The sequence below is a fragment of the Lepus europaeus genome, chromosome 9 (genome assembly GCF_033115175.1).
Source record: "Lepus europaeus isolate LE1 chromosome 9, mLepTim1.pri, whole genome shotgun sequence".
NCBI lineage: Eukaryota > Metazoa > Chordata > Mammalia > Lagomorpha > Leporidae > Lepus > Lepus europaeus.
The window spans coordinates 56,370,170-56,391,470 of record NC_084835.1 but is presented as its reverse complement, the minus strand read 5'-3'; the positions used below and the strand labels follow the sequence as shown (position 1 = coordinate 56,391,470).

The following is a 21,301-nucleotide window of genomic DNA, read 5'->3' as shown; positions in this document are numbered from 1 at the left end:
ATTCCAAGTTTTGAAATAATTCATTAGAATTAACTTGACTTTTTTTTTTTGACAGGCAGACTGGACAGTGAGAGAGAGAGACAGAGAGAAAGGTCTTCCTTTGCTGTTGGTTCACCCTCCAATGGCCGCTGCGGCTGGTGTGCTGCGGCCGGCACACCACGCTGATCCGAAGGCAGGAGCCAGGTGCTTCTCCTGGTCTCCCATGGGGTGCAGGGCCCAAGCACTTGGGCCATCCTCCACTGCACTCCCAGGCCATAGCAGAGAGCTGGCCTGGAAGAGGGGCAACTGGGACAGAATCCAGCGCCCTGACCGGGACTAGAACCCGGTGTGCCGGCGCCGCAAGGCGGAGGATTAGCCTATTGAGCCGCAGCGCTGGCAGAATTAACTTGACTTTTAAAATTCACTCAAACATATTTAAATTTCAATTTAAAATAAGGTTTTATTTTACAGATCACATTCAGACACTACTAGTTACTGATTTCACTATTAATCCCTTTCTATGTAACAGAACTGGTTTGAACTGTAACAGGAAGTTGAAGTTTCTTCTTTTCTCTTAAGGCAAAGGTCTATTTTAGAATTTAGCATCATTGCTTCAGAAAAGTCTAGGGGAATGGGTATGACAGCTACCTGAGGATAGCAGCTGTGTCCCACAACTGGAGTACAGTGAGTATGGTGTATTGGTCCTCTAACAATCCTTGGAAGGCAGCAGATTCGCTGGAGTTTTAATCGTCTAAAGAATGCTATTTTCAAATAAGCAGAATGTTTTATTTCACTGACCACATTTAAAAGAAGCCTTTCAATTTTCTTTCTTGACATAAACAAATGAATGAAATGCAGTTCACAGAAACCACAAAACCCACGTCAGGTGTGAAAGTGTTTTTTTTTTTTTTTACCTGACAAGTCAAAACTGTAAGACATGCTAAGTGGCCGCATTGCTGAAAAAAAGAAAACAAACAATACAAAGAAAATAATTCAGCTGTTAGGAGTAAACAAGGAGGACAAACAAGGGGAGAGGATTGAGACAACCCTCAGTGGCACATTTCAGACTTTAAGGCAGAAGCTGGTAAGTAAAAAATCTGAAATACAGGAAAATCATAAAAGGGTCTTAGTTTCAATTTTATCACTAAAACTTGGAATGGAGTAACAAAAAAAGAAAAAGTAACTTTTTAAACATGTTAAAAGCGTAATAAAGATACAAATATTTCAAAGAATCGTGGAAATTTTTTTGGCTTAAATACAAAATATACTTAAAAGAAAAAAAAGCCATGTTTTAAAACATGACTTTGAAGAACATACAAAATACTTAAAATTTCTGAATAAATGTATCCTTTAATAATTGATGTCAAAATGAAAACATAGTGCTCTGAATAAAGGTGAAGCATTTGATAAAAAGCCCGAGGAACTAGCAGCATCACAGAGTGTCCACAAACCCTCTGTTGAAAGCAGCGTAACCTAGGAGTCCAGGGAGCGCTCAGGCTGCCCAGGCTGGAGTCTCAGCTTCGTCACTTACCAGCAGTGTGCTGCTGCTCCGCAAGTTACTTAAGTGCTCTGTGCTGACATTACGTCATCCACAACATGGGAACGATGGCACCTTTTTCTGTGAGTCTGCTATAAAGATTAAATGACTTCATACCAAAAAGGTGCTCAGAATAACACTGGGCACACAGTAAGAAATTTATTACTTAAGAGAAAAGAAATTTTTTCCTATTGAAGTAATTTGTCTTTAAAATTTTATTCAATACAAGAATAAAATACATACTTTAGAAAAGTAAATTCTATGGTATGGAAATTATATGAGAGTACTTCAAAAAGTTCATGGAAAATTGAAGACAAAAATTTGGTACAAAAAATTTTTGATATCTAGCACACAGAGTCTTCAAAAAGTTCATGGAAAATGTGTACTTTGAAAAAATTATGCGTGGAATTCAAAATATTTTACACCAAAATAATCTTATATTTTTAATGAGGGTGGGTATCTGGTGTAGTAGTTAAGTCACTGCTTGGGAGTTCCTGGTAATAGAGGGTTTATTTAGCTCAAGTCTTGGCTTGGCTTCTGATCTAAGTTCCTGCTAATGTACATCCCTGGAAGGCAGAAGATGAAGGATCAAGTACTTGAGTCCCTGTTACCCACATGGGAGACCTGGCTAGAGTTCCTATCTCCTGGCCCAGCCCTGGCTGTTTTAGATATTTGGGGAGTCAATCAGTGGATGGAAGATCTCTGTCTCTCTGCCTTTCAAATGAAATTATACTTTTTAAAATAAATAAATAGAACTTTCAAATAAATAAATAAAATGTCGAGACAGAGAGAGAGGGAGAGAGGGGCGAGAGAAAGAGAAACATAAACATCTTTTCAGTGATCTGTGTTCAGTCCACATTGTTTAATAGCCACACTAAAGACTGAAACACAGCACTTCAGACTAGCTATTCTCCCCCTCCTACCCATAAAGTGTACATTTCTTTCTCCATTTCAAAAACTGAATCTACGAGGATTTCCAAGATTCTTTAAAATTGCTCAAGACAAAGCAATGTCTCTGAATATCTTCAAAACATTTATTTATTTTGATTTTATGTGAAAGGTGGAGGGACAGAAAGAGGGGAAGAGAGAGGGTGAGAGAGAGCATGACAGAAATCTTCCATCTACTGGTTCATGCCCAAAATGCATGCAACAGCAAGGGCTAGACCACGCTGAACCATGAGCCCAGAACTCCTTCCAGGTCTCCCATGCGAGTGGCAAGAACTCAAGTACTTGAGCCATCATTTGCTGCCTCCCAGGATACCCATTAGCAGGAAGCTAGATGAGAAGCAGAGTAGCCTGCACTCAAACCAGGCACTTTGTTATGGAATGCAGGTGTTCCAAGCAGTAACTTAAGCCACTTCACCAAACACCTGACCCACTCTGAGTGTCTTTTGTTATATTCTTCCTTACATTCTTCTAAATCCTTCAAGGGAGCAGACTAATTTGAGATGTTAATTATTTCTCCTTGTAACTTTTTCATCACTCCATCCATGAAGTCCTAGTGTTGGGACCCCTGGTCAGGAAACTGTTGTCACCTAAAGACAACCTTGCCTTCCTGACTTTGGATTTCTGGAAACCTGAGTCCCTCGTGGGGATTATGCCTTATAGTAAGGACAAATGCTTCTGTGGACAGAGGAAGACACAATCATAGGCAGGCCGTAGGTTTGCAAGTTCAAGCCTATCAGGCAGAAGGTTTCCCAGATGAAGTTTAACAGGGAGGCAGCCTCTAGAGTTCCAACACACTAGTGGAATGGTATGTATCTCCCAATATTTATTATAGCAAGTTTTTAAAGGAACAATTTATATTTATAGTCCAAAATCACAACACAGTATTAAGAAAATAAAAGATGTGAAGGAAAAACACTGAATTACATTGCTGACATAGCATGTTATCAGAATCATGCAGGTGTTTTTAAAAGTGCAGGACAACAGGGGTCAGTGTTGGGGCGCAGCAGGTTAAGCTGCCTCCTGCAACACTGGATTCTTACGTGGGCAATGGTTTGTGGCCTGGCTGCTCCACTTCTGATCCAGCTCCCTACTAGTGGCCTGGGAAAACAGAAGAAGATGGCACAAGTACTTGGGCCCCTATCACCCACATGGGAGACCTGGATGAAGCTCCTGGCTCCTAGTTTCAGCCTGACCCAGCCTTGGGCACTGTAGTCATTTGGGAAATGAACTTGCGGATGGACGATCTCTCTCACTTTCTGTCTCTCCTTATGCCTGTTACTCTTTAAAATAAATAAAATCTTAAAAGTATAACAAAAGGAGATAGTTGTTAACTCAGATAAGGCAAATGAAACTATTTAATGATCATACTTTTTGATGATCAGGAAGTAATAAAGTATTTTTATCCTAATGTATAAGTTAGTATACAACTTTTATTTTTACTTCTTAAAATTTTTATTTAAATATTTATCTATTTATTTGAAAGAGAGGGATCTCCCATCTTCTGGTTCATTCCCCAAATGCCTGCAGCACCTTGAAGCCAGGAGTAAGGAACTTCATCCTGGTCTCCGGCATGGATGGCAGGGACCCAACTACTCAGAGCATCTCCTTCAAGGGTGTATATTAGCAGGAAGCTGGAATGGAGGGTAGAGCTTGGTCTTGAACCAGGCACTCTAATACTGAATGTAGGTGTCCCAATTGGCGGCTTAATCTCATTGCTAAATGCCCACTCCAGATGTAACTTTTCTTTTTAAAAAAGATTTATTTATTTATTATTTAAAAGGTAGAGTTAGAGAGGTGGAGAGAGAGAGATTTTCCCTCATTGGTTTACTCCCCAAATGGATGCAATGGCAGGGCTGGGTAAGGCTGAACCTAGGAGCCTGGAGCTTCACCCATGTCTCCCACAAGCATGGCAGGGGCCAAAGTACTTGGGACATCATCCACTGCTTTCCCAGGCACATTAGCAAGGAGCTGAATCACAAGTGGCACAATGTGGACTTTGGGATGCCAATGTTGCAAGCAGTGGCTTAACCCGTTGCACCACAATGCCAGTCCCCAGATGTAACTTTTCTAAGTTTATTTTATTCACCGGAAAGGCAAAGTGACAGAGAGAGACAAAGAGACAGAGACAGAGATCTTCCATCTGCTGGTTCACTCCCCAAATGGTCGCAACTCCCCAATGGCCCAAGATGTAACTTTTAAAATAGATATTTCCTGCATTTTAGTTACACATAAGAAAGTGGTAAGGGATTATGTGATGAGAATGACTCACCATTCAAGAAACTGCATTTCTGAGCTCTAATACTACCATCTAGTCTAGATTTTCCTAATTATACATAGCAAATAAAATACTTTATATTATTCAAGCACTCTTTTTGTTTTTAAAATATTTACTTATTTAATTTGAAAGAGTTAGAGAGAGAAGGGGAGGGATATCTTCCATCTGCTGGTTTACTCCCCAGATAGCTGCAATGGCCAAGGCTGGGCCAGGCCAAAGTCAGGAGCCTGGAGTTTCATTTGGGTCTCCCATGTGGGTGCAGGGGCCCAAGGACTTGGACCATCTTTTGCTGATGTCTTGGGTGCATTAGAAGGGAGCTGGATTGGAAATGGGGCAGCAAGTACTTGAACCAGAGCCCATATGGAATATTGGCATCACAGATAGTGGCTTAACCCTCTAAGCCACAACACTGGTACTTTAAACACTCTTAATGATCTCTAATATCTTCTGCTGCTCTTCTCTGGCACATGAATGTATTACTACTGTGTTAGAAAGACATACTATTATTTCTTGGAAGATGAGGTTCATATCTCTCCCAATCTTTATATTACACAAAGAGGACAACAACTGAAGATCATAGCAATTAAGATGTTTAATAAGAGCCAGTGTGTGGCACAAGGGGCTAAGCCACTGCTTATGACATCAGCATCCCATATGAGTGCCAGTTCAAGTCCTGGCTACTCCAGCCTTCTGACCCAGCTCCCTGTTAATGTGCCTGGGAAAGAAGCAGAACATGGCCCAAGCACTTGGGTCTCTGCTACCCACATGTGAGACTCAGATGGGAGTTCTAGGCTCTTGGCTTTAAGTCTGACTTAGACTCAGCTGTTGTGACCATTTGGGGAGTGAATCAGTATATGGAAGATCAAACTATCACTCTGCCTTTGAAATAAATAAATAAATCTCTCCTTTTCTTAAAAAAAAATGTTTAGGAAAAAGAAAATAGCCAGAGACATGAACAAAGATCGATGTGCAAGAGAGATAGTTTCAGACTTACTGGGGAAAAAAACAGAAATAACTCATAAAGCAGTAGGGAAATAGGTAAATAAAACACAATTTAGGGGCCGGTGCTGTGGCGCAGCAGGTTAACGCCCTGGCCTGAAGCACCGGCATCCCATATGGGCGCCGGTTCAAGACCCGGCTGCTCCACTTCCTATCCAGCTCTCTGCTATGGCCTGGGAAAGCAATAGAAGATGGCCCAAGTCCTTGGGCCCCTGCACTCGCATGAGAGATCCGGAAGAAGCTCCTGGCTCCTGGCTCGGATTGGTGCAGCTCCGGACATTGCAGCCAATTGGGGTGTGACCCATCGGATGGAAGACCTCTCTCTCTCTCTGCCTCTCCTCTCTTTGTGTAACTTTGACTTACAAGTAAATAAATAAATCTTAAAAAAAAAAAAAACCCACAATTTGACTACATTTAGGATATCATGTTCTTAGGAATCAGATTTTGAATCACATTAATGGCACAGGAAGCTGTTTATGTCATATACAATGTTAAATGGAAAGATCAGAATATTGTATATACATAGATTTTCCTTCTTACTAGGTAACACACAAGTAGATTTGCAGTGGGTATTGCCTCTCACTATTGAAATTATGTGTAACATTTTCTTATTTAAACATTCAGACACTTTCCCCGTTTCTGCAGTAAGTTTCTACTTTCAATTACATAGAGAGAAAAGGCTATAAAAATATTAGGAAAATTTTTCTTCAAGTTAATTCCTAATTTAACTCCCTAAAGCAAAATTTTACAATAAGAACTAAAGATCTGCAGGAAAACTGACCAAAATCCCATACTGTCCAATTAAGGTCTCAATCTTGAGAAGGAAAAACAAAGCTGGAGGCATCATACTTTCTGAAGTTAAAATATACTACCAAGTTACAGTAATCAAAACAATACGGTACTGATACTCATAGAGACTTATAGATCACAGGAAGAGAGAGCTGAAGAGCCTAGAAATAAACTCATAGTCAACTATCTTCCACAAGGGTGCCATGAACACACAACAGGGAAATTACATAGCCTCAGTAATAAACGATGTCAAGGAACTTGGTTATCCACTTCCAAAAGAATGAAATGAACCTGTACCTTAAATTAACTTAAAATAGACTGAAGACTTAAATGTAACAACTGAAATTGTAAAACTTCTATAAGAAAACATAGGGGAAATCTTTATGACGGGGGTAGTGGCAAAGACTTCATGAATCTGATATCAAAAACAGGGGCAACAACAACAAGGAGTAGGCATGGTGCAGTGGGTTAAGCGGCTGTTTTGGGGCATCACATGCCACACCGGAGTACTGGTTTGAGTCCCAGCGCTCTGTTCCAGATCCAGCTTTATGCTAATATAGCTGAGAGACAGCAGGGGAGACCCGGATAGAGTTCCTGGATCCTAGCTTTCACATGTCCTAGTTCCAGCAGTGACAGGCATTTGGGGAGTGAACCAGCAGATGGAAGCTAGATCTCTGACTGTCACTCTGCCTTTCAAATAAACAAACAAATCTCAAGAAAAAACAAACGAAGAAACAAAGGGGACTATATCGAATTAGAAAGCTTCTACACAGCAAAAAACTAAAAAGGCAAACTTCTTGGGGCCCGTGCTGTGGAGTGGCAGATTAAGCCTCCAACTGTGATGCTGGCTTCCCATATGGGCTCTGGTTTGAGACATGGTTGCTCCAATTCCCATTCAGCTCCCTACTAATGCTCCTGGGAAGATGGCCCAAGTGCTTTGACCCTTGCACCCATGTGGGAGACCTGGAAGAAGCTCCTGGCTTTGGCCTGGCCCATTGCTGACTGCTGCAGCCATCTGGAGAATGAAACAGTGATGGAAGATCTCTTTCTCTGTTTCCTCCTCTCTGTAACTCTGCCTTTCAAATAAATAAAAACATAAATCATTTTGGAAAAAAAAAAAGGCAACCTACTTTATGGGAGAAAATATTTGTGAGCCATATAAAAATGTTCCTCAATCTATGATGGTGCTATATCCTGACAAATCTATCACAAATTGAAAATATCCTAAGTTTAAAATGCATTTATCACAGCTTAACAGCACTATATAATCTCATGAGGGAACCTCATGACTGTGGGGCTGGCTGGGAGCTGAGGCTCACTGCCTCTGCCCAGCATGCTGAGAGAGGATTCTATTGCATATTGTTAGCCAAGGAAAATACCACAATTCAAAGTGTGGTTTCTACTGAATGCCTATTGCTTTTGTACCATTGCAAAACTGAAAAATCTAAATCAAAACATTTTAAGTTGGGGCTGGTGCTGTGCCTTAGCAGGTAAGGCGGCTGCCTGTGCTGGCATCCCATATGGGCATGAGTTTGAGTCCCGGCTGCTCCACATCTGATCCAGCTCAGAGGACGGCCAAGTACCTGGACTTCTGCACTCATGTGGGAGACCAAGAGGAAGCTCCTAGCTTTGAACTGGCCCAGATCCAGCTGTTACAGACATCTGGGGAGTGAGCCAGAGGATGGAAGGAAGATCTCTCTGTCTTTCCCTTTCTCTGCAACTCTGTTTCAAATAAATAAATACATAAAAAAAAGTTGTGGAAAACAACTCAAAAAGTAAGTGTATTCTGGTGCAAAATATTTTTAAAAAACAGTGTAGTTGAGACCCTCAGTAACGTGAAAATATGTATTTAACTCCTATAAGTCAACAGTAAAAAGATGAATAATCTTTATTTTAAAATGTACAAAGGGGGCTTGCATTGTGAAGCAGCCGGTTAGGCTGTTATCTGCAATGGAGGCATCCCATTATCGGAGTACCGGTTCGAGTTCTGGCTGCTTCACTTCTAATCTAGCTCCCTGCTTAGGTGCCTGGGAAAGCGGTGGATGATGGCTCAAGTACTTGGGCCCTTACCACCAACGTGGGAGACCAAATGGAGTTCCTGGCTCCTTGTTTTGGCATGGCCCAGCCCCTGCTATTGTGGCCATTAGGGAGGTGAACCAGCAGGTAGGAGATTTCTCTCTGTCTCTCTTTGTCTTTCCACCCCACCTTTCAATTTAAATAAATTAATTCATTAATCAAAAAAAAAATAGGCAAAGGAAACTATTTCTCCAAAAATGATATATAAATAGCCAACAAATAGGCAAATGGGACTATTTGTCCAAAGAAGGTACACAAATAGCCAACTGGTATATGACAAATGCTCACTGTAACTAGTCATCAGGGAAATAAAAATCAAAACCACACTTGTTAGGATGGCTATTCAAAACAAGACAAGTGTTCACAATGTGTAAAGAAACTGGAACCCTTTTAGTTAGTGGGAATGTAAAAGGGTACAGCTGCTATTGAACAGTATAGCAATCCTTCAGAAAATTTGAAACACAATTAATAACTAATCAAGCAATCCCAATTGTGGGTATAAAGGCAAAAAAATTGAAATTACAATGTTAGCTTCCTTGTTTATAAAAGCCAATATATGGAAATATCCTAAATGCCCATTAACAGATGAATGGATAAAGAAAATATGGTATGCACAGATAATGGAACACAATAGTCTTATAAAAGAGGGAAATGTAACAATATGTGACAACATGGATGAACCTTCAGGGTATAATACTGAGTGAAATAAGCCAGTCACAGAAAGCCAAACATTGCATGATTCCACTTAAATGAGGTATCTAAAATAGCCAAATCCATAGAATCAGAGAGTGGGATGGTGGTTACCAGGTGTTCAGAGGAGAAGGAATGGGGAGTTACTAATCCATGGGCATTAAGTAGCAGTCAAACAAGATGAACAAGCTCTTGAGACTGGCTATTCAACACTGTACCTACAGTCATTATACAGTGTATAAACATGCACTTAAAATTTGTTAAGAGGTAGATTTCATGTTAAGTGTTCTTACCACAATAAAAAAATGTTTGCTATGACACTTAGGTACAATGGGGGAGTGTCCTCTTGACTCCTAAAAAGGAGTCTCTCTGCGATTTATTTATTTGAGAGGCAGAGAGAAAGAGGCAGAGAGAGAGAGAGAGAGAGAGAGAGAGAGAGAAAGAGAGAGAGAGAGAGAGAGAGAAAGAGAGAGAGAGAGAGAAAGGTCTCCTTCCACTGGTTTACTCCCCAAATGGCTGCAATGGACTGAGAGCTGGGCTGATCTGAGGCAGGAGCCAGGAGCTACTTCGGGGTCCCCAATGTGCGTGCAGCAGCCCAAGCACCTGGGCCATCCTCTACTGTTTCCCCAGGCCACAAGCAGAGAGCTGGAATGGAAGAGGAGCAGCTGGGACATGAACTGGCACCCATATATGATGCCCACATCACAAGTGGAAGCTTAATCCAATATGCCACAGCACCAGCCCCTAGTCTCTCTTTTATATCCCCCCTTAAACAGACTCATTTAAAGTCACCCTGCTTGGCTGTTGTTGTAATGCTCATTTACATCCCTTACAGCACAAACATGCAGGGCACTTCAGAATCACTATTCTGGAAGCATTCTGTGAGCAGAGACTCTGTCTAATTTTCTCTATATCCTCAGTTGCTGGCACAGTGATAATACAGATTCACAAAATTCTTAGAAAATCTAAAGAATCATTGTTAAATATGAATCCAAACTCCACAAGCACATTTTCCTTTTTCTTTCTGTATTCCCTTGGTACTTCCATTGAAGCTTACAATCCCTAACCCTAATTACTCTACTCCTATAAATCATGAAGCATACTAGTCTCATGGTAATACATTTGTTTTATTTCAATATTTAGGTTCGGATATTTTCTATTACTACCTTTGTAGCTTCTCAAGGTACAGTACTTTTTAAAAATAGAAGTCTTTTTTTTTTTTTAAAGGTATCTTTATTTATTTGCAAGGAGGGGGGAGAAGGGGAAGGAGAGAGAGAGAGAGACAGACAGACTGATCTTCTATCCTCTGATTAACTCTCCAAATCCCTACAACAGCCAGGGATGGGCCAGACTGAAGTCAGTAGCCTAGAACTTCATGGATGGCAGGGGACCAACTACTTAAGCCATCATCTGCTGTCTCCCAGGGTGGATTAGCAGGAAGCTGAGTCCAAAGTGGAAAAGCCAGAATTTCTGGCTCCTAAGAGACAGCTTACTCTGCTGTGTTACAACAACCACCCCAAAAGTAGGTCTTCAACTATCATTTAGTACAATGTCCTTATTTTTCCAAGGTGGTTCTCATCCTTTTGAAACTATGGATCCTTCAGGAATTGAGGAAAGCTACAGAAACGCTTTCCAGGAAAATGTACATAACATTTACTTTGTGAAATACCCAGGTTTTTTTCTTTTGGGGTGGTTGTGGGGAAGAACTCTTGCATGGTTTATAAGGATTGGATTTGTCATTCAGCACACTTTAAACATCATTTTGAAGAGACAGGATATGAAGAGGTCCTATCTAGCAGACAGCTGGATGTATGGATCTGAATTTTTAAAGATCTGTGCTGTAGACTGGGGGCTAGAAGGTAGCCAGAAACAAAAACTGAGTGAGTGTGTGTGTCGGTGGTGGTGGTGGTGGTGGGGACTGGACATTGTAGTTTTCAAGCGAGAAGAGAAACTGGGATAGGATATCTGAAGGACCAAGGACCAAGAAGGGTTTGAAAGATGTAGGAGAGGAGATCAGAGGAGAACACCAGCAGAGTTGTGTCACAAAACCAGTTCCTCTTCCACTCAAGTACCATTCTAATCCTTGTTCCTTAAGGAAGTTTCCCGGAATGCTGTGGATAATCTTTTACATTACAAGTTTGAGGAGAGCAGAATAAATAAAAATATTGATAAACAACTTATAAAATGGCCTTGCTATAAGTAAAAATTAATGTGTGCTTATAGTATATACTAAAAATAAAGGAAGTTTGGGGCTAAGTGATATCAGACAATAATTGACACTTTCATTAAATAATTCTAATTCTTTAAATCTGTAATTAAGATGCTAGAAACATAAAGTAAAATTATATATCAATCATTTGTATTTCTAAAATGTAGTACTTATCTTTGTTCATTCATTACAACTTGAAATTATTTTGATTGCAATCCTATTTAATTTTTACATAAAGGCTATCCTGTGGATAAAGAGGAGTTTTTGCCCCCCTCTGCTGATGGAGAAAATGGTGCTCATACGGGTAAGAGACTCTCCTAAGGCCTCTGTCTAGAGATACACAAGCTCTTTCCATTACGTCTAACATCAGCTGGGAAAGGGTTTCCTGTTCTGTGAAACTTAAGTGGCGTGAGCAGTGTACATGAGAACGCGTGAGGGCAATGAACAAGGAATGAGAACACCCTGGCTTATCTTTATTTTGCACCGCTATTTTCACAGGGCTGATTCTTTAAAGACTCTTCTCTCAAGGGGACTCTAGACGAGGGGTGCAGGAGGCAGTGGACTCACCTAATCGGCTCCGTCTGATCTCTTCTGGTGAGACAGGTCGCAGTTTTCTTTCTGCCTTAATTTCTTCTAGTATTCTTTCATGGAGGCTGCGTGGCCGAGGTGGGGTTGGTTTCAGTTTTCTGGCTGAGGCCTTGGGGGAAAAAAAGCATAGTAACGAGATTGGAGGTTTTGTCCTTAAATGATTTTTACTGAAGTTCATTCACACAGATAGTACTATGAGTTATAGTTCATTGCTTGATAAAAAAAGTTTTCAAATCACTCAATATCAAGATTCCAAAAGCAAGGGCTAGTGCTGTGGCATAGTGGGTTAACCCGCAATCTGCAGAGACAGCATTTCATATGGGCGCCAGTTTGAGCTCCAGCTGCTCCACTTGTGATCCAGCTTCCTGTTAGTGCACCTGGGAAAGTAGCAGAAAATGGCCCAAGTGCTTGGGCCCCTACACTCCTGGCTCCTGGCTTCATTATGACCCAGCCCTTGCCATTGTAGCCACTTGGAGAGTGAAGCAGCAGATGGCAGAATTCTCTTTCTCTACCTCTACCTCTGCCTCTAACTCTGCCCTTCAAATAAGTAAAGAAATCCCTTAAAAAAAAAAAAGTTCGGCCGGCGTCGTGGCTTAACAGGCTAATCCTCTGCCTTGCGGCGCCGGCACACTGGGTTCAGTCCCAGTTGGGGCGCCGGATTCTATCCCGGTTGCCCTTCTTCCAGGCCAGCTCTCTGTTATGGCCCGGGAAGACAGTGGAGGATGGCCCAAGTCCTTGGGCCCTGCACCCGCATGGGAGACCAGGAGAAGCACCTGGCTCCTGGCTTCGGATCAGCGTGATGCGCCGGCCGCAGCGGCCATTGGAGGGTGAACCAATGGCAAAAAGGAAGACCTTTCTCTCTGTCTCTCTCTCTATCCACTCTGTCAAAAAAAAAAAAAAAAAAAAATTCTGAAGTGATAAGGAGATTACTGACTTTTTTTTTTTTAAATTAATTTACTTTTTTTTTTGACAGGCAGTGAGAGAGAGAGACAGAGAGAAAGGTCTTCCTTTGCCGTTGATTCACCCTCCAATGGCCGCTGCGGCTGGCGCACTGCGGCCGGTGCACCGCGCTGATCCAAAGCCAGGAGCCAGGTGCTTCTCCTGGTCTCCCATGCGGGTGCAGGGCCCAAGGACTTGGGCCATCCTCCACTGCACTCCCGGGCCACAGCAGAGAGCTGGCCTGGAAGAGGAGCAGCCGGGACAGAATCCGGCACCCCGACCGGTACTAGAACCCGGGGTGCCAGTGCCACAGGCATAGGATTAGCCTATTGAGCCTCAGCGCTGGCCGATTACTGACTTTTTTAAAGATTTATTTTTATTTATTTGAAAGGCAGAGTTAGAGAGAGATGAGGGGAGAGAGAGAGAGAGCGCGCATGTGTGCAAGCGTGCACTTCCATCTGCCTTTTCAATCCTCAGATGGTTGCAACAGCTAAGTTGAAGCCAGGAGCCAGGAAGCCAGGAGCCAGGGGCCCAAGGATTTGGGCCATTTTCTGCTGCTTTCCCAGACACATTAGCAGGAAGCTGGATTGGAAATGGAGCAGATGAGTCTTGAACTGGTGCCCATATGGGATGCCGACATCACAGGCGGAGACTTAAGCTGCTACACCACAATACGAGCCCTGCGATTATTGAATTTAACAGCGATTATGTCATGTGGGCTCCACTAATTTCAAGCAGTTTTAATAAAACTGCTAAATATGTTCCATATAAGCTAGCAAGATAGGCAAGAAACTACAGTAGAAGCTACATTTTATTACTATTACTGTTTGTGAAGCTACCATTTGAATAACTCGCCATAATGTTCTTAGATTATATCTTTATCCTACAGTGGGAGACAGAAAGGTTCAGGGAGGCTGCCTTCCACAGAGACATGTGGCTGCTGAACTCTGGAGCCAGTGTGCAACTCTAGGCTCATCTGACTTCATGTGCTTTCTGCTCTACTATGACCTGCTTTACTAAACTCATTTCCCAGGTGGTCACCTTCCCTTCTTTCTAAAAGAGTTATAAAAGGGATTGCTAATTATGCCTTCCCTATCTAGTTCCTTTTGGAAGACTTTGGTGAGCACTGGCTGGTGAGCCAGAGGAAAGGGATTTAAGAACAAAGGAAACAAAAGCTCATGTTCAAAGGAGAACTGTAACAGCCTGACTCCATGGTCATTACAAAAAAATCCTATTAACAGAGGAAGTTCATTAACATACAGTAGATTATGGCAGAGGAGTAGTAGTACTAGAAAGTAAATCAGAAGAGCAATCCACACCAGGAACTCTCAAGTGTTATATCTTAGCCATTACGACTGGAAGCCTTTGGCTAGATTTTGCAGCATGAGCCACGTGTTTTAAACATCTTGAGACAGCCTTGTATTGAATAATTTTAAATATTTTTCTGCGCTCAGCTCTCTGCATCTTTGCTGAGCTGCCCGCCTGGCCTGGTCAGGTGTAATCTCTCCACTCAACATGTGACCTGTAACCTCCCTCCTTCCCCCCCCCCCCCCCCCCAGTCTCTCAGGCTCTGTCTGGAGAGGTGCCCATCCATCCTTACAGATGTCCCTTCCTAATAAACCTTGCTGAAGCTGTGTTCTGGGGCTGACATTCTAGAGAATTCATTATGTAGTCTCCAAACACAAGGAACATGACAACTACATACTGGATTTAAAGGAGGTCTTGATCTGATGAAGTCCAGGATGATTTCATGAGCACTTTTTTTTAACCGAGGGGGAATATCACCATTCACCTAAAAGAGATAAAAAATAGATTGTAGGATTATCATTGTAAGTTTGTGGGTATAGCTGTTGTTTCAAATATACCACAAGCGTTGTCTGGCTCTAGTAATGATACACTTCGTCAAGAAAATGGGGAGAAAATGGCTGTCTGATTCCAAGTAAAAATCACCATACAGATTGAGCAAAGTCCAAGTTAGATCATTTTGAGAAGTTAATATATAATACTTGTACGTAAGTATTTTAAAATTTAAAAAACTTCTCACCTTTTATTTTTATCTTTGTGAAAAAAATCTCAGTAATGGGAAGGGCTGGTGACATGATTTATTTTCTGCAAATAAAACTCAGGCCAAGTAGAGAGGCCATCTGCTACCTTCACAGAACTAGTAAGTACAGCAGTTACTGAGGAGTCTCAGACATCTACCCTAATGTTCTTTTAAAGTGTTTAAATTTTTTTAAAAGAAATATTAAAAAGGCTCAGAAAACCACAAAGATAACAATCTAAACTTACAATGAGACACCAAGAAGGCACAGCTGTGTTATACTTGTTTTCCCAGTCTTGTCTGAACAACCCAGAATGTGATCTGCAACCTCCACGACCAGTTCCCTGCCTGCAACAAACCTGCTGGAGCCCACCCGTCCATGAAACCATTCTTTGCTGTGCCCTGCGCCCAAGCCCTGGATAGGGCAGGATGACCTGACAGCGGGCGTTAGGGGTATTGTGGCTTGAGCCAAGCCAAGTCTATGACTGCTGGTGCTTGTTTTCAGGAGAGCACGAGGCCTAAAGAGGTACAATCACCTACCTGAGGGTTTCATCTTACATTATTAAAAAAAAATCCTTACTGTATGCAACAATTCAATTAGACTGTCTCATTACTTGCTGGTCTACTCCTAAACAGAATAATGTATCTCTTTCTAGCTAATTTTCATATACATTTAATTTTTTTTCTATCACAATAGCAGGACTGAGAGAATGGATTAAATGAGGTCAAGGTTATAAGTTCCATTCCCCAAACAAGCACATTAAATTTCACCAATAGCTGGAAGCTGTATTTTGGGTCCCAACAATAAAGGACAGTCATGTCCTGAGGGAGTGGCAGGCCAGTGTGGGTTATACCAGGGAAAGTGTCTTTGTGACAACGATTTGGCCACTGGTCAGTGAAAATATTCTCATATAAATACAGAACAATTCCTGAAACAAGCTCTCTGAACTGAGAAATGATTTTTGGATGGATGCAAATACTAGACCTAAAAGTAAATATATTATAGAAACTTGACCTTGTTTTTGTATCAAACAAAAAACTGATAGTATCCTCTTTGAAAATTTGTTTTTTTAAAAATTTGAGAGAACATGACAGACACAGAGATAAAGCTCCCATCTGATAATCCACTCCCTAAATGCCTGAAATGGGCAGGGGGATCGAAGGCTAGAGCCAGGAACTTAATCCAAGTCTCTCATGTGGGTGGCTGGAATCCAATTGCTTGAGCCATCACCAGTGCCTCCCAGGGTCTGCATCAGTAGGAAGCTAGAATCAAGTTCAGGCTCTGTGATGTGCAACATAGGTGTCATAACCAGTGCCCTAATCACTCGGCCAAATGCCTGCTCTGCTTTGAAAATTTTAAAACATCTACCTTGAACTCAACCTTGCCCCTGAAATAAATATATTTAGGCAGCTGAATTTGCAGTTACACAGATAAACAAAATCTTGTTACCTACAAACATACAAGGATAAAAGCTAATCACCATTAACACTAAGAAATATTATTAAATTATCTAATTTCTTGTACAACTGCAAGTAGATTACATCAAAATTTCTTCAATATGGTTTATTTGAATTTCTAAAATTCATGAATTATAAATAAAGCAATAAATAAAAATGTTAACTTTGTACATCTGTATTTCTAAAGGTTACTGAATGTTACTTAGTAGAAATAAAGTATTTCACTTAATGATTTTGAAAAAATTCAACTGAAATGCATTATATATTTATAACTTAATGTTCTACCTAATAGCTAACTTGGCTGCCCCATTCCATTGCCACAAACAGTGCCACAGATACGCCAGGACACACAGGTACTGTGGCTTAGCTATGTAGCTTACACCTCAGGATCAAATCAGGTACTTCAGTTACAAATGGTGCAAGTGTGAAAATGGTTTGCATTTACTTTTTTTTTTTTAACATAAAGATGTATTTATTTACTTGAAAAGCAGAGTTATAGACAGAGAGAGAAACAGAGAGAAGTCTTCCATCCACTGGGTTTACTCCCCAAATGGCTGCAACAGCCGGAGCTGAGCTGATCCGAAGCCAGTAGCTTCACAAGGGTCTCTAACAAGGATGCAGGGACCCAAGCACTTGGGCCATCTTCTACTGCTTTCCCTGGCCATCAGCTTTCCCAGGCCATCAGCAAGGAGCTGGACTGGAAGTAAAGCAGCCAGGACTCAAACTGGTGCCCATATGGGATGCTCGTACTGCAGGTGGATGCTTAACCTTCTATGCCACAGCACCGGCACCTGCATTTGCTCTTTACAGATACTTTTGTTTTGATTTTTGTGCAAAAATTTAAAAAAAAAATCCATGTTCTCCATAATGACTTTCCCATGAACTTTTAGAAAACTTGCTTATTTTTATATAAAATAAGTAACTAACAAAACTGTAGCCCAAGAGACTGAAACTATAAAACATTCTTCATATGAAACAGATCACCACTAGTACCTCCCACTCCAAGGGAAGAGTTAGGTAAACTGACCCTTTCATCTTCCTGGCTCCTGAACAGGGGCAGAGGGTGTATACATCCAAGTGAACGCCACTGAATCAGCCAGACAGAAAAAGAAAAGAGCAGCTACCACAAAGCAGAATTGTTTGTGCATTTTTCCTTCATTTCCTACCCACAACCACCAAATTCATAAAAATATTATTTACACCCAAATACACAATGTTTTAAAGTAGCAAGCAGATGCAGTACTAATAATTATCATAAAACTCATATTCACAGGGGCTGGTGTTGTGGCATAGTAGGTTAAGTCTCCACCTGTGGCACTGACATCCAATATGGGTGCCGGTTCCTGTCATGGCAGCTCCTCTTCCGATCCAGCTGTCTGCTGATGGCCCAAGCACTTGGGACCCTGCACCCACATCAGAGGCTCAGAAGAAGCTCTTGGCTCCTGGCTTTGGATGGGCCCAGCTCTGGCCATTGCGGCCATTTGGGGAGTGAACCAGTGGATGGAAGACTTTTGTCTGTCTCTCCCTCTGTTTGTCTGTAATTCTGCCTCTCAAATAGATAAACAAGGGGCCACCACTGTGGTACAGCAGGTTAAAGCCCCAGCCTGCAGCACCGGCATCCCATATGGACACCAGTTTGAGTCCTGGCTGTTCCTCTTCTGATCTAGCTCTCTGGTATGGCCTGGGAAAGCAGTAGAGGATGGCCCAAGTCCTTGGGCCCCTGCACCCACATGCGAGACTTGGAAGAAACTCCTGGCTCCTGGCTTCAGATTGGCCCAGCTCCGGCCACTGTGGTCATTTAGGGAGTGAACCAGTGGATGGAAGACCTAATAAGCCTCTCTAAGCCTCAGCCTATCTGTAACTCTTTCAAGTAAATAAATATTTTTTTTTAAAAAAAGAAGGAAATGATAAGGAGCTAAGAAAGTTAATTATCTTGATTTGATTGTACACATTGTATATTTGTATTGAAACACCACATCACATTGTAAATATATGCAATTATTACATGTAAAAGAGAAAAAAACCTAAAACACAAGTATCTCCAATATTTATATAATTTCCCTTTATATAAAGTGAAGTTGCAAATTACTAAGAAAGACAAAAAGAGAAAAGAAAAATGCACGTAAGACATAAAAAATACTGCATAGTGCTTTCTACCTTCTAAGCACTTCTTAGGACTCTGCATTCTAACACTTTTAAAATATTATCTCACTTGATACATGCTGCAGCCTTGAGGAATAAGAAATGAGAAAGTGAGAAATGCAAGACACACAGAGGTGAATCATCATGACCAAAACCACATGGTTAAGTGACAGAACCAAGGCTCTGAAACACTGTATATTTTGCCAAAAAAAAAAACAAACAAACAAACAAAAAAACAAAAAACCACAAACATTAAAACGATGTATAATCTCACTGGCAAAGAAATGAAAAATCAAATGAGGACATTTTCGTTTTCACCCATAGAATTGGTAGATGAAGTCTGAGAGCATCATACATTACATTATCAGTGAAGAACAAGGAAAAGCCATTACTATCTACCTTCTAAAAAGTCTCCCCTGCAATCACACAAACCTTTTGTATTCAGCTGCTACTGGTCACCACTATGTGTGTGCAATCCAATTATTCTGCTGCAGGAAGTGATTCATTTCATTGCTAATATTGCATTTATTTACTCACATTATTGTTGATGGACATCTGTGTTATGTTTATATTACTGCTATTGGAAATAATGCTGATATATATATATATATATGTATATATATATATGTTATATTTATTTACTGAAAAGGCAGAGTTACAGAGAGACAGAGGTATCTTCAAGCCATTGTGTCACTCCCCAAATAGCCGCAATGCCCAGGGATGGGCAAGGCTGAAGCCAGGAGTTTCCTCTAGGTCTCCCACGGGGTAACAGGGGCCCAAGCACTTGGGCCATCTTCTGCTGCTCTTCCCAGGCCATTAGCATGGAGCTAGATCAGAAGTAAAGCAGCAGGGACTTGAACTGGCACCCATATGGGATGTCAGCTTTGCAGGCAGTGGCTTTATCTGTTATGTCACAATGCTGGCCCCGGTATACATTTTTTCACACTTTTTGGTACAAGTAAGTTTACCCATTCTTTGCCTACCTCAAGTTGACGAAGACTTAAAAATTTTTTAAATTTATTATCCATTTTCATATTTTTTGAAAGGTAAAGAGACAAAAAAATCTTCTATCTAGAGGTTTACTTCCCAAATGTCTGCAACAGCTAGGGCTGGACCAGGTTGAGTCAGGAGCTCAACTTGACATGAGTCTCTCATATGTGTGGAAGGGAGCCAAGTACTTGAGCCATCATGGGCTGCTTCCCAGGGTGCGAATTAGCAGAAAGCTGTAACAGGAAACAGGAGCCAGCACTGGAACACAGACACTCCAACATGGGATGTGAGCAGCCCTAGTGGCGTCTCAACTGCTTTCTCAAATGTTCGCCCCCATGAAGCTATTCCATATTACTTTTTTCTGAAATTTTATTGTTTTATATTCACATTTAGATCTAAACCCATGTATGGTTGATTTTTTCCTTATGTATATGGTATGAGGAAAGAGTCAAGATGCATTTTTTTTCCATATAAGACATATGTGGAATTGACCATAAGCCATTTATTTGATCAATCTTCCTCCATGCTTAACTGTGTCACCTTTGTCACTAATCAATTAACACAGAAGTGTGGGCATATTTCTTAATCCTTCATGCTGCTGCTTCTATGTAGATGTTCTTGGACCAATATTATACTATTGTAATTTATATGGCTATACAGTAAGTCTGAATAACTAGTGATGCAATTCTTTCAACTATGTTCTTTTTAATTTTTTTTATTTTTATTTTTGACAGGCAGAGTTAGACAGTGTGAGAGACAGAGAGAAAGGTCTTCCTTTCATTGGTTCACCCCCCAAATGGTCACCACGGCTGGCGTGCTGCGCTGATCCAAAGCCAGGAGCCAGGTGCTTCCTGCTGGTCTCCCATGCGGGTGCAGGGCCCAAGCACTTGGGCCATCCTCCACTGCCCTCCAGGGCCACAGCAGAGAGCTGGACTGGAAGAGGAGCAACCGGGACAGAATCCGGTGCCCCAACCAGGACTAGAACCTGGGGTGCTGGTGCCGCAGGCGGAAGATTAGCCTAGTGAGCTGCGGTGCCAGCCTCAACTATGTTCTTTTTAAATTGTTGTGGTTATTTGTGCTTTTCTCATGTCCATGTACATCACAGAATTAGTCAGTTTACACACACACACACACGCCCTGCAAGGTATTTTATTGGACAAGCAATAAATTTATAAACAGACTTGAGGAGAACTGACAACTGCAGTACTGAGTCTTTTTCTTTTCTTTTTTTTTTTTTGACAGGCAGAGTGGACAGTGAGAGAGAGAGACAGAGAGAAAGGTCTTTCTCTGCCGTTGGTCACCCTCCAATGGCCGCCGCAGCCGGCGCACTGCGGCCGGCGCACCACGCTGATCCGAAGGCAGGAGCCAGGTGCTTCTCCTGGTCTCCCATGGGGTGCAGGGCCCAAGGACCTGGGCTGTCCTCCACTGCACTCCCTGGGCCATAGCAGAGAGCTGGCCTGGAAGAGGGGCAACTGGGACAGAATCCGGCGCCCCGACCGGGACTAGAACCCGGTGTGCCAGCGCCGCTAGGCGGAGGATTAGCCTGTTGAGCCACGGCGCCGGCCCAGTACTGAGTCTTTTAATCTGTTAACACAGGAGATCACATCATTTATTTAGGTCTTCGTTAATCCTAACAATTTA

At 41.7% G+C, this 21,301-nt stretch overlaps 1 protein-coding gene across 2 annotated transcripts in view; it reads right to left on the bottom strand.

Moving 5' to 3' along the window:
- The window catches only part of SPIRE1 (spire type actin nucleation factor 1), a 202,850-nt gene that overhangs the window by 34,308 nt on the left and 147,241 nt on the right, over positions 1–21,301 (bottom strand). For both annotated transcript variants that reach the window (XR_009866811.1, XM_062201330.1), the window contains exons 7-8: positions 14,735–14,821; positions 12,070–12,199 (exon numbers count right to left, since the gene is read on the bottom strand). Coding sequence is in view for 1 of the 2 variants with exons in the window: in XM_062201330.1 (XP_062057314.1) it covers positions 12,070–12,199; positions 14,735–14,821 (217 nt within the window). In the remaining variant the exon portion in view is untranslated. The remainder of the gene's footprint in view (positions 1–12,069; positions 12,200–14,734; positions 14,822–21,301) is intronic.